General features: G+C 62.0%; 1 protein-coding gene across 1 annotated transcript; it reads right to left on the bottom strand.

Moving 5' to 3' along the window:
• Positions 1 to 4,893: 4,893 nt before the first annotated feature.
• ASCL2 (achaete-scute family bHLH transcription factor 2) lies at positions 4,894 to 6,947 on the bottom strand. Its single transcript, XM_026003892.2, has one exon. The coding sequence runs from the start codon at positions 6,694 to 6,696 to the stop codon at positions 6,103 to 6,105; it is 594 nt and encodes a 197-aa protein (XP_025859677.1). The 5' UTR covers positions 6,697 to 6,947; the 3' UTR covers positions 4,894 to 6,102.
• Positions 6,948 to 13,710: the final 6,763 nt, after the last annotated feature.

Genomic DNA, 13,710 nt, shown 5'->3' with positions numbered 1-13,710 from the left:
CCCCTGCCCTGACTGTGGCGTTTGCTCAGGCACCTGGCACCCCAGCTAAGGCACCGACTCCCCTGCTGTCAGGGCCCAGGGGTCCTGCCACCCAGGCTTTGCGAGGCCCATCCATGTGGGGCCTGGTTTTCCCACTTGCTCACTTTGCCCTGAAGAGAGGACTTGGCTGGTGGCAGGCAGGCAGGCAGGACCTGGCCGGGAGCCCCTGCTGTCCCCTGACCTTGTCAGAGCAGCACACACACCCCCTCTGGTGTGTGGCCTTGGGCAGGGGCTGCTCTGGGGGTGCTGGCAGGGTGACCTTGTCAGTAGGCCCCTCCCTGCCTCTGTGAGGCTGGAGGTCAGTGCTCTGGTGACAAAGGTCTATTTCAATATGTAGGGGCCACTGGGATCCAGCCTCAGTGGGGGGCCGTGCTGGAGGCAAGTTCTGCTGGCTGCAGAGAGCGCTCTGTGGCATTCAGCAACCCCCCCAACCCTGATTGATTTGCCTCATTAATCACAGCCCGCAGCTGGGGGCGGGTTGGACCAGAGCAGGAACCACGCAGGACCCATGGGGACCCCTGGAGGTGGGCTGGGGCCCGACAGGCTTTCTCTGCATCCTCCTTTCCTCTAGACCCAGCCAAGGAGCTCTGAGGGCCCCCAGGATCCCCTCCAGAGCACACTCAGGCCTCTACCCCTCCCCTGGTCCCACTACCTTGGAGGACCAGGTGTCTAGAAGGCTGGGCAGGCATCCTAAATCCTGTGGTCACTGACTGCTAACAAGACTTTTACAGCAGTGCTCCCAGCAGAAAACAGCAGTAATGGTGTCCCCTCCAGGCAGGTGTAGGGGGCCAGGGCAGGCCCAGCTCCGCAGACTCTGAACCTGCACGCCTCTGGGTACCTATGGGCCTCAGGTCTACCAGTGAGGCTCCCTGGGCCTGGAAGTGGGACCGAGGCCCTTTGGAGGGGCACATGTGGAAACAGCAAGTTCCTCATGTCCTGGACGGTCGATTCTTGGGGTGTATCATTACCCAGAGGGCACTCCCGGCTGTCACCTGGCCCCTCCTCGTTTTCATGGGAGCAAAGACGATGGTGTGGCCATACCCCTGCCCACTGCCCTCGTACAGCCCCTGCAGAGAGCTACCCCCACCGCCACTGCTGGGAAAGGGTCAGGAGCCCCCCGGGACTTCCTTCGTCCTTACCTTCCCCTGCAGTCAGGCTCTCCCTCCCCCTCCTGACCCTGACCAGCACCCCAAACCCTGCAGCAGTGGTTGGGACCCTTCTGTCATCCCCCCAGATGTTGACTCCAGCTTCCACCTGTTCTCCCTCCCCCAGACCCCCTCAGGAGCCCCACAGTTCCCCTCCTCCCGCACATGGCCAGCCCCCTCCCCAAGGTCTCTCCCCAGGCATCTGCTGGAAACTAGACCAGGAAAATGGGAAGACCCCATCCTAGCCCATGCCATGCACCTGCATGGCCCCACCAGAAGCCATGCACCTGCGTGGCCCCCTCCCACGGCCTTGAGGCTCCCCCACATTACGGTGAGCACACAAGGGGTGATATCATGGGGTCTGTATGCCCCCTTCACGCCAGGGGTTAGAAGCAGGTCCTCAGGTCCAGCTTCACCCAGGGGCTCACTCCGGGCGAGCCTGCCTTTGTACACAGAGGAGGGAAGGTGAGCACCCCAGGGCCTGGCTCCTGGCGGAGCTGCCTGCCCTCCCTTACAGGTTGAGGGGGCATCTTGCTGCTATTGGGGGGATCTCTGTCATGTAGTAAGAACCAGACATTGGCTGGCTCTCCACAAGGGCCCCCTGCCCCCAGCGCTGAGGGGCAGAGCCAGGACTGGCTTCAGGTATTGGAGATCTGCAGACAGACGGGCCCGGTGCCAAGGAGGAGCCCATGCGGTTCAGTGCTTGCTGGCTTGAAAGTCTCAATACTTTTACCTTTGAACATGTGTTTGCTGGTGAAGGTCAATGGGACAGAGGAACAAATGTGAGCAGGGAGGTGCTTGCACGTGTGAGTCCCATGCCCCAGAACAGAGTCCCCAAAGACTCCGGGCACGCACCTTCCCTCAGGAGTCCAGCGTGTCCACACTAGCCAGCCCTACAACTGACTGATCCATGCTGCTTGTGGATTAGATCCCGCATCCCCCAAGGGTCCATGAAGGGTGTCCCCTTGGCACGTAGTCAATCCCCAGCTCCTCGTACATCCCGATAAAGTTTTAGGGATGAATGGGAGCGGGACCTGGGTGGGCCAGATAAGCCAAAGCCTGGACACACGGACCTCAGTGCTGGACCCTGCCGCCTTCGGGACAGGCCTGTGTCTGCAGAGCCCCACCGCGGACAGCCTAGGGGGTACATCTGTTTTCTCACATGTTCAGGACAAAGCCATCAGGTGTTTTCTGGCCACAAGGACGCCTCCCCACCCCACCCCTCCCCAGGACAGCAAGGCAGGGCTCCTCAGGGCACCAGCTCTTAGAAACAGCAACAACGTCCTGACCCCAAGTGGCCAAGTGCCTCCGGAGCGCTCCCTGGGCCCTGGGCATCCGCACTGCCCCACCCCTCGCGCCCTGCCCCACCCCTCGCGCCCTGCCCAGCTGTCCCGAGTCTGCTGGGTCTGACTTTGTGCGGTCACAGCACTGAAGGTCCCCAGCTTTACCCCCAAGTCCAAAAGCACCATTTCCACCCTCATCTTATGGACTGGGGTCCCCCGATCACCTTCTGTCAGGAATCAGCCCCAACCTCCAGTGTGGCACAAGGCCTGGGCAGGGGGCCCCTGGCAGAGCCCTGCAGCCCCCAGCAGACCAGGTCCAGCTATTGCAAGGACTTAGAAGTGAAGCCGTCCCAGGTTTGAATATGATTCTTGTGGTTTCCAAGCTCTGTGATGCCAGGGGCTCAGCTGTTCCGAGCTGCCGGCTCCAGCCCCGTAGAGTAGGGCAGTGCTTGGCATCCAGGGAAGGATAGAAGAGGACACTTCCTAACCAGGGTGCGCGGCAGCCCAGTGTGCCCAGGTGACACACCTGACATCCTGGCTGAGCACCCACTGCAGACCCTGCCTCGACAGTTACTGACCAGGTCCCTTCACCACAGCTGCATCTGCCAACGGGACGCAGTGTCAGGGACGCAGCACCTCCTCTGAAGCACGTGCATGAACCAGAAACCTAACTGGCACCTAGCCGTCTGTCTACTTCTGACTACCCCCACCCCCAATGTACAGGAAATACAGACACAGACACTAGACAAGCAACACCCAGAAGGGTGCCATTGGTGACACCCAGGATGCGGTGGCAAACAGCGCAGAGCGACGGCCCTGTGCCCTCCATGGGCAATGGTCACAGGCTCACAGGGCCACTCAGCGGGTTCCATGGGTGACCCCACCACAGGAGACCTCTCAGGGGCCCGAGGCCATGTGGTGAGGTGAAGGGACTATCCACGGTTGGGGGAGGGGGGTTCCCTTAGAGACACACATGAAGAATTTCCAGCCGAAATGGTATGTTGGGGTTTGCTTCAAAGAAGGTGGGGGCGGGAGTGGTGGGGTGCACGGGGTGGAAGCGGCCTGCGCTCCTTGTAGACACTGATGATGGGGCTTCTCAGAGCCTCCTCCAGGGCCCCGCGTGTCCACCACTGGCCAGCCTGATGACACACTCCCCCACACTGCTTGTGTCCACTGACAGAAGCTCCTGACAGTTCCTGCTAACAACAATAAAGGTTTTAGAATGTTTGCATATGTCTAGAATTTTCCAGAATAACAGCAAAACAAAAGTGGTAACACATGTGGTTTGCAGAGTTTCCTAACGGCACACTCACCCAGGCCTATGGTTAGGCATGGGTGGGGGGGCTTTCCTGTGGGCACATTCTCCCAGGCTTTCCTCCCCAAACCCATGTGTGATGGTCCGTCCCTGCCCACCACCATGTCCAGGTGTCTCCCTGGTGTCTCCCTGGTGTCTGCTGGACCTGTGACTGAGCGAGGTCACTGACCAGGCAGTAGGTCCCTAGGAGAAGGGTGCCCCCTTCTGTCCCTGGGATGAGGCCTGGTCACTCAGCCCTGCAGCCTCGAACCATAGCTGCTCCGCAGACCCTGGTCCAGCCTGAGCCTCATCAGACCCAGTGACCCTGTCACCGTGGTTACCCGGAGCCACCTGCTCTCTGCCAACACTGGCAGCTCCACCTCCCAGGGTTCCAACGGCTCTGACCTGACCACTCCCTAGCAAAGGAAGGGGTGCCTTCAGCACCCTGAAGCAGCCTGGGGGATCCCCACCAGCCCCGCCCCACCCCTGCAATAAAAGAGAGCTTAGGCCCAGCCAGACTTCAAAGCGGTCGAGGCCCAGGTCAAAGGTAGGGCTGAGTAATCTCCGAAGGCTCCCTGGGCTGGGGGAGCCTGGGTAGGGGGTGGGTTCCTTGTTTCTCTCAAGGGCAGCTCCCACATAAACAGGGGTGAGCGAAGGCCTCAGGCACAGGGGCCTGGAGCCTAGCCTAGGGTGCCAGACCAGAGGACACCTCTCAAATCCTTCCATGACCTCGTAGGGCAGTTCTGCTGTCACTCCCATTTGTGTTCAGGTCATCCAGCTGGTGATGAGTAGTTGGGCTCTGAACAAGGCAGCCTGGACCCCAAGCCCCCAGCCCTGAGATCCAGTGGACTGGTGCTCACAGGTCAGACCTCCCTGGTCCCCAGACCCTCATGTTCATGCCAGACAGCAGCCCCCCACCCCCACCCCAGACCTCAGCTTCCTAGCTGTGATGTAGCCTGGCCTAGACCACCCAGCAATTTCCTGCCACCTGCTGGAAGCTCCCTGACCTAAGTGGTGCCTATGAATGGCTTTGGTGTAGAGGTGACCAGGCTGGACTCCCAGATCTCACACCTCTGGTCCCACCCGACAGAGGAGGGGGGGAGTCCAGGGAGAGGGCATCCCCAACACCAGATACACAGCACTGCTTTATTTGTGAAGTTCACCTCCCCTAAAACAGGTTCTCCAAAAAGGTGGGTCCTCGTTCGGGGGCACTGCCCAGCATCCATCTGGCTGCTTCAAGGGGACGCCTACCAGGGACACTGGTCCTGGGGGCAGTAGGGGTCCAGCCCTTAGCCAGGTTGGAAAGTTCCAGTAGTGGGGTGGGGCGGGAGTAGACAATCTTTATTGTGGTCAAAGTCTGGGGGCTTTATGTACAAACAGAAGTCTTCACATGGCCGGTGTTCCTGGGCAGTTCAAACTAATAAATGCACAAAACAGATGTTCTGTGTCCTTATAAGATCCTCTCCCGTTCACACCGGTCCGTGTTGGCGTACAGCCCCATGGCAGTGGAGACCCTCCGGGGGCAGGACGGTCGCGGTCTGAGGAAGCTGCCAGCCGCCGGAGGTCAGGCCAGGACCGGCTCCACGCTGGCACCCGGTCAGGCTGGACGGCACGGGACCGTTGGCGGGGTCCCGGCTGACTCGGTGGGTGGCGGTGGCTTCGCCCGCGGGGCCGAGGGGCCGAGGCGCGGACCACCCACCTCGCTCCCAGGGCCTGAGCGCTTCCGCCCGCTGCGGGTCCACGGCTGCGGCTGCCGGGAGGGGAGGGGCAGCGGGCCGCGCAGCATTGCGGGATCCGGCCCGGCCCCACCGCCCACGAGCGAAGTCTGCAGTTTCGTTTGCTTGGTTGGTTTTGGAGCGCCAGCGTCCGTGGGTGCCGCGGATTCGGTCTGCGGCCCCGGCCGGGGCGGGGGCGGGGCGGGGCGGGCGCTCGGAGCGGCGGTGAGTCAGGGCTCCGCACCCGCCGACTCATTCCTGCCACCGGGCCCCGGCGCGCGATTTGCAATGCAAAGTCACCCCGCCTCCCAGCGCCCAGCTCTGCCCCGGGATCCGCGTGCACTCGGGGCCTCACCCGCCCGAGGGCTCCCCCTCCCCGCTCCCCCTTCGGCGCAGCAGCGAGAGGAAGTTTTGCAATCCCAGACAAACAAACGCCGGTCTTGCACAGGCTTGAAAAAGTTTGGGGAAAATGAAGAGTGAGCGAAATTGAAGCCGTCACCCGGGCCTGGCGTGGCGCTTGGCTGCTCTCGGGGCGCGAGCCGAGAAGCTGTCCACTGCACCCCGCCCGGCTGCCCGCTCCGACCCCCCGCCCCCCGCCGCCGGAGGTTACCTCGGGGGCGGGGCGCTCAGTAGCCCCCTAACCAGCTGGAGAAGTCGAGCAACTCGCGCTCCACCGGGCTCAGCGCGCCCTCGCAGCCGCTGTCGTCCGACGAGTAGGCGGAGCGCGGTGAGCCGGGCTCCGAGCTGCCCCCGCGGCCCGGGGACGACGAGGCACAAGAAGGCGAGGCGGCGGCGGCGGCGGCGGCGGCGGGGGTCCCGGGAGGCCCGCAGGGCGCGGGGGTGCGCGCGGCTGGCGCCAGGAGCCCCTCGGCCAGCGCGGCGCGCACCGCATCGTGCTCTGCCAGCAGGCGTTGCAGCGCGCGGATGTACTCCACCGCCGAGCGCAGCGTCTCCACCTTACTCAGCTTCTTGCTGGCGCCGCCGTGCGGCACGTGCTGCCGCAGCGCCTGGAACCCCAAGTTCACCAGCTTCACGCGGTTGCGCTCGCGCTCGTTGCGCCGCGCCACAGCCGCCGCGCCACCCCCAGTCTCCGGCGCGCCCGGCCGTCGCCGCCGGCTGCAGCGCAGCAGCTCTGGGGACGTGGGTCTCCGCCGTGCGGCGCAGCAGCCCGAGACGCCAGGCGCGTGGGGCGCGGGCCGGGGCAGCGCGCCGCTGTCCATCGCTCCCGCATCCACTCGCCTCGCGACTCCTCCGAGCCCCCGCGAGCAGCAGGAGGGGTGGACAGAGGAACGGGACTCGGTGGGAGGACGACGGAACCCCAGGGGAGCCCCTGGCACCGTGCCGCAGAGCGACTCCTCAGGGTGCGCGTCTGGAGCCGTCTGGGGCCCAGAGGCAGCGAGGCGCAGGAGGCCAAGCGTTGGCAGGCCGTGCGCACCTGGGAGCGTGGGGCGCTCGTGTCCCGCGCGTGCGGCCGGACGCTCCCCAGGTCTTCCCAGCGCGGCGCAGGCGGCTTGGTTTTAAATGTATAGATAACCCTCCTCCGCGCCGCCGCCGCCTCTTTTCTCACGCCCTCCTTCCCTCGCCTCGCCCTCCCGCCACGCTTCGCCCTCCCCCTTGCGCACACAACCTGCAAATGCCGAGGCGTGAGCGCGTCCCCCACCCCATCCCCTCGGGCGGAGTCCGCAGGTCCCCGGTGGGCCCCCAGCTCCCAACAGGTGCTTCGTGCGCCCCCCAAGACGCAGTGTGCAGGTCCCGGGCGCGCTCCCCCCGCGCGTCCTCCGGGCGCTGCCAGCAGGTCTCCGCCGCCAGGGCCGAGTCCACAGGTCCCAAGGGCAGCTGCCCGGTGCCCCCGCCCCACCCCGTGCGCAGCCCGCTATCCCAGGAGTCGCTGATCATCCGCACGCGCTGCGCGCGCCGTGGGAAGGAGGGCGTGGCCCGGCGAGGGCCCAGCCAGCCGGGCGGCGCGCGAGACCCCCGGGGGCAGCACGCGCCGCGCCTTCCGTCCCCGCGCCCCCCCTCCGCGTTCCAGGGGGCGGGGGCCGGGGTCTCAGCCAATCGCGGGCGGTCCGCCCGGCCAATTGGGGAGGGCGCGGCCTCACGCCCGGCCCCCAGGAGGAAGCGCGTACGCCCGGCGCGTGGCTCCCAGGGCTCCGCTGACAAAGCTGGGTGCTGACCCGCGGCTCCGGCGCCACCCGGGTGGGCGCGCTCCCTGCACGCACACCTGCTTCGCGCCCGGCCGCCCACCTGCGTATTCCTCTGCCGGGGATGGGAGAGGGCGATGCGGCCCTCAGGGCAGGGCGGCATTGAGGAGTGGCGCGCTGGGGTGGGGAGTTCAGGCTCCTGGGGCGCCTGTCTCTGCACGCACACCCTCTGTCTGTGGTTTCCAGGCGCCTTGGGGAGCCTGGAAGCCGACGGCCTGGAGGTTTGCACCGGCCGCTGTAGCCCTGGCTCCTGCCCCGCAGCAGATTAATTCCCTAAATTCCCCAGCCTTCCCGCACGTTCCGCCTTCCCTGGCTCCCATGCGCTCCGGCTCTCTCACCTTTGGTCCCCACCCGCTCCGGTGGCCCTGGCTCCTTTTCCTTGGTGCCACCGCTTTGGCCTACGCCGGCCACCCTGGTTGGGACCGCCGTCTCCCACTGACCCGCTGAGATGGGGCCCATGGGGGAAAGTTTCAGGAAAGCTGCCTCCGCCAGAGCAAGGCCTGGTCTCCCCCGGGAGGAGGGACAAAAGAGTTTCTTCGTGACAGATGGGGAGAAGCTAGGGGTGTGAGGGGGCAGGGACTGCAGGAGTGTGCAGAATGCACCCTCCGTGGCAGTTCGTTCCTCCCCGCAGTGGGCGAGTGCCTGCCAAGTTGCTGGGCCCTCAGGAGCCCATGGTCCCCCTGGGTTTTGCCAAAAGTGACCAGATCCTCCTGGGCCAGGTCTGCTAGGGAAGGAGTTCTGCTTGAAGCCACATCCCATTCTGGCTGGTCCTGGGTTCCTCCCCAGGAAGCTCCCCACCCCCCAGGCCTCCTGGTGTCCACTGGCTTCAGTTACTCTGCAGAATCTTCCTGGCAAATCTGCTTGGCCGTCCTGCTTTAGGGTGTGACCTGGGGCTAGCACCTGCCTGCAGCCAGGTGGGGGTGGGGCCCCATGGTCTCAGGAGGAAGCTATCTCAGGACATAGGTTATGTCCACACAGTCACGCCTCTGGCCAGTGGAGCCATCCAGGTAGAGATCAGGGTCCTGACTCTGTCTCAGAGCGGCTCAACCTTTTTCTAGGTCTAGGAGAGGAGCCTTGGCTCTGATCAGAGCCCCCCTGCCCTTCCCTGGTGGTCAGTTGGCAACCTCCACCCAGAGATGGATGCCATGTCAAAGCTAACAGGGGAAACCGCAGAATCCTCCAAACAGGCTCTTGGCAGCCCTTGCCTGGACTTGTGCTCAGCCTCTGGGGCCCAGAGACCCCCCAGGTCCCTGTTTCCACACAACAGACTACCCAAGTTCTAGTGGCTGGACCAGTGGTTTGGCATATCTCCAGATTCTGTGGCAGTGCCTCTGCTGTTTTGGCCTGCTGGCTACTGCATCCAACCTGGGGGTCAGCTTTGGGGACAGCTGGGTGGCTAGGTGGCTGCGTCTGGCTCTCCCCGTGACTGTCCTCCTGCACTTCACAAAGCTGGTCTCCAGTTGCCAGAGCACAACCCTAAAGGGTGTGGAGTTTCTGTGTGAGATGGTGCAAATGTTTTAAAATTGTAGTGACGGTTGCACAATTCTGAGAATGTGCTAAAAAACCTACTGCATTGTACACTTTATTTATCTATTTATTTATTTTTAAAGATTTTATTTATTTATTCATCAGAGACACAGAGAGAGAGAGGCAGAGACACAGGCAGAGGGAGAAGCAGGCTCCATGCGGGGAGCCTGATGTGGGACTCGATCCCAGGTCTCCAGGATCATGCCCTGGGCTGAAGGAGGTGCTAAACTGCTGAGCCATCTGGGCTGCCCCTTATTTATTTATTTTAAAATATTTTATTTATTTATTTATTTATTTATTTATTTATTTATTTATTTATTTATTTTTAGATGGGGGGAGGGTCCCAAGCAGACAGAGCCTACCACAGGAGCTTGATCTCAAGACCCTGAGATCACGACCTGAGCAGAAACTCAGAGTTGGATGTTTAACCACCTGCACCACCCAGGCACCCCAAATCCACACTAAGTGGATGAGCTGTGTGGTATGAGGATTTTTTCACAATAAAGCTGTTAGAGAAATTGAAAAACAGAATCATGTGCCTTGTCAGGGCTCTGCCCTCACCCTGGCACCGCTCCTGAGTCTCCATCCCTGAGGCCTAGGGCAGAGGTGGGTACCGACACCTGAGCCACTCCATGGTCATCCCACAAGCTCCTTAAAATCAACTCCTCACTGGCTGAGCTATCTTTCCCGAACCCATCGCTCCTCCGGTCCCCTCCCTGCATGTATGAGCCATCACTTTCTCCTTCACCCTCTGCTGTCCACCAGCCTCGCCACGTCTCCAGCCACATCCCCCTCTGCCCTCCAATGCTGCCTTCATCTCCACCCCTGGTCTCCTGGGTTCTGGCTTTGCCCCCGGTCTGTCCATGGCCTCAGAGCAGGAGTGGCTTCACTAGGGTGAGTTGGGTCATGCCTTGGCCCTCGGGATGAATCCAAGCTCCTTTGCACGTTGCCCCCACCCCGCCGCTGGCCTCCTGCCCCCTCTGCAGCCTGTGCTTCACACAGCCTGTCACTCAGGATGCCTGGGGTTCTAGGTCCAGAGGGAAATATGCCGTGTTCCCAGGACACCACGCTCATCTGGCTCATGGTGCTGCTCGGCCGAGGGGTGTTCACATCCAGCCAAGAGGATCAGGAGCTGGCTGATGGTGAGAGCAAGACACAGCCCAGGGAAAGAAGATCTCTCAGCGTACAGGGCCAGCTCTGCCACTGACCCTGAGGGGTCACAGTAGCCCAGGTCCCTATGCACAGGGAGAGCATGGCAGCCCCTGCTCTGGAGGTCCTGGATGAGTCTCAGATCGCCTCGGGCTCCATGGGACTGGGATGCAGAGCTCCAAAAGTCTGGGGTCCCCTGGGGAGACCCTTCAGAGAGGCTCTGAGTCCCCATCATTGGAGCTATGGGGTTGTGTCTGGACCCTCTGGGGTCTTCCCTGTCATGAGACTGGACTGGCTCTTGGAGGGTCAGCACAGTAGAGGCACAGGGGCAGGGGACTCCATGGCCCGGGCAGGGTGAGCAGGACGACCGCTGGCTGGTTTGGTCTGGGCTCCCCACTCGCGCTCCACACGGAGCCTGAGGCCACTGCCCACCCCCGTCTCTGCCTCTCCAGAGGCGCTGGCTTCCTAGTTATGTTCTCTGGCTCAGGTCATGAGCAGGGAGGCTGGGAACTCAGCTAGGCCAGGCTGGCACCTTCTCCAAGTACACAGATCCGGATATCGCCCTCTCGTGGGTCACATCCGTGTGTTCAAGTCACTAAGGAGCCTGGTGCCTTCTGGAATCCAGCTGCAGAGGAAGCAGGACCCGTGGGAAACAAAGTTCATCCAGATGCTCAAGCTTCAGGTCCACAGATGCACCACGGTCCATCAGGTCCACAGATGACCTGAAGTCAGGGTTCTCCAGAGATGCAGCAGTATAAGGTGTAAGGAGGTCTATGTTGCACACTAGCTCACCTCCTTGGGGAGCCTGGGATGCCCCACCACCTGCCACCTGCATGCCAGGCACCTGGGAAGGCTGGCGCTGTGATTCAGCCTGAGCCCATCAACCCAGGGTGGTACAACGGCAAGACACCCTACAGATCCGCTGCATTCCAGACACTCTTCCTCCCTTACCCACTGTGTACCAGCAGTCCCACATCCCCTGGGCAGTCAGGACCAGTCCTCCCACCAACACTGTACCTCCTTCCTCTGCCTGCAGATTGAGGGGTGTGAAGGGCCCAGAGTGGCTGGGTGGCAGGCTGAACTTCCAGTTCAGGGGAGTCACTGCTGTGTCTTCTGATAGAAGCATCCCTCCCTCTGTACCTGAGACCTCAGGGCAGCAGACCATAAGGTCATGGGGAAGAGGGACACCTGGGTGGCTCAGTGGTTGAGCATCTGCCTTTGGCTCAGGACATGATCCTGGGGCCCTAGGTTCAAGTCCTGCATTGGGATCCCCACAGGGAGCCTGCTTCTTCCTCTCCCTGTGTCTCTGCCTCTCTCTCTCTCTCTCTCTCTCTCTCTCTCTCATAAATAGATAAAATCTTAAAAAAAAAAAAAAAAAGTCGTGGGATGGGAGGCAAACGCTTTGCTAGTAGGGCAGCAGGGGTAATAGCCAGAGGTGCTCTTGCCATTTCCAGCCCCTGATTCCTGGGCCCCCGAATCCTGACTTGGGGGGATGCGGCACAGAATGTCAGACGCTGCCTCAGAGTGTGTACGGCCTTCAAGAGCCCCTGTCCCAGCCCTGCAGGGTACCGCCACCTCGTTAGGACTGAAACCCAGCCTCCACTGTCCTCTGGAGCAGCTGCTACAGGAGGGTGGGGACCACAGTGAGACCAGGGAGTTCATGAGTGTGACCCATGGCTGCCTTCGTTTGCTGTGCAGCAAGCTCCTGCGCCAAAGCCCTGCCCGTGGGACATCCGACGGCGGATGAGGCATTCTGGAAGTCCACGGTGGTGTTTTGGTGGAAATGCAGTGTGCGGGGACGGCAAATCTGTATCCTGAATAAGTGTCTATTCCAGTAGGAACCGAGCCCGGTCCTCGATGGCGGAAGCTTCCAGCGTGGTGACCTGCTAGCAGGTGGCTGGCCAGTCGCCTCAGGAAGGGCTCTGGGTGAGGGCTCCATGCAGGTCTCTGCCGCGGGCAGACGGGGCACACGGCGGTGGTCACAGCTAGGTTGGCCTCGGTGCGTAAAGTCCACGAGCTGAGCCACACACGACCCCCACCCTGCCTCCATGGCCACTTTGTGCCTGAGCCCTGTGGGCGATGGCTGGGTGCCTGGGGCGGGGGCTGCCTGGTACCCACGGGACGGGCCATCCTGTGCGCCGGATGATGGAAGTCCTCTGCCGACTCTCCCTTTGGTGGGCATTCACACAGGGCACAAATACCCAGTTCTTGCCTGTGCACACACCTCTTCCCCGAACTCCCTTGTCATCAATTTCCGGGTCATGGTCCTTCCAAGTCCCTGACCATCCAGCCGGAGCACTGGCCGCAGCCCGGGAATCAGCGTGTAACCTCACGTCTGGCCATTTCTCCTTTGGAGCCCAGGGCCCAGGGCCCAGGCAGGTGCCCTGCCCAGAGTTCTGCCCCTGGAGGATTGTCCTTCATGTCCTTCAGGGACGTCCCGGGGAGGGGGCCATAGCGTGGCAGCTGTCCACACCAGGTGGCAGCTCCTGGGCACTGGGCAGCTCCATCTGGAAACCCAGCCCAAGCCCCCTTGCCCTGTCAGCTGACTGGTGGGGACTCCCCATGGGGCCACAGGGCAGACAGGGACAAAGAAGCCATGTAACAGAGGTGAAGGCCTTGGGCATTTGGGCCACCTGTTCAGGTAAGTTCCTTGTGCCTCCAGGGCCTGCACAAGTCTGACCACGGACACACCACCTCCACAGGATGACAGAGTGCTGTGTGCCCAGCAGTACAGCTCAGTGGCTCAGACTTGCAGGGTGACTTGGTGGCCTGCGGCCTAGCGTTCGATCTCTACGAAAGCCTAGAGCTGTTTCTCAAAGGAGAGCAGTCACCTGGGGCAGATGGTTGGATCCTGCCCCCAAATCCCAAAGTCCTGTGCATAGAGCTCCAGACAGCTTCTCCGTCCACATGGACACTGCATACATGGTGGGCTCTGCTGGGTCACATGCCCTGACCTACTACAGAGCTGTGTCTTGTTCTGGGCCCCAATCACTCCTAGCAGCTTCAGGGGTCACTCAGATTGAGTAACACTCCCACACGAGGGACATGCTGTGTCCACAGTCCAGAGAAGCCCACTGGGCATTGTGCCTCTGTGTTGGTCATGGGAGAGACCAGACCCAACAATCTGTCCCTCACCTCAGAGGACGTATCTTGACATGCCCCACACCCCAGGGCCTCTAAAAATGTTTCTGAAGTAGGGGATCCCTGGGTGACTCAGCAGTTTAGCACCTGCCTTCGGCCCAGGGTGTAATCCTGGAGTCCTGGGATCGAGTCCCACATCAGGCTCCCTGCATGGAGCCTGCTCCTCCCTCTGCCTGTGTCTCTGCCTCTCTTTCTCTCACTCTCTCTGTGTCTCTC

Source organism: Vulpes vulpes, chromosome 5 (genome assembly GCF_048418805.1).
Source record: "Vulpes vulpes isolate BD-2025 chromosome 5, VulVul3, whole genome shotgun sequence".
In the NCBI taxonomy this organism is placed as follows: domain Eukaryota; kingdom Metazoa; phylum Chordata; class Mammalia; order Carnivora; family Canidae; genus Vulpes; species Vulpes vulpes.
The sequence above is the reverse complement of the archived record's forward strand: the minus strand, read 5'-3'. Positions and strand labels throughout refer to the sequence as shown.

Bases quoted from the DNA above. Each gene is read 5' to 3' on its own strand.
- ASCL2 (XM_026003892.2), bottom strand. From the start codon at position 6,696: ATGGACAGCGGCGCGCTGCCCCGGCCCGCGCCCCACGCGCCTGGCGTC.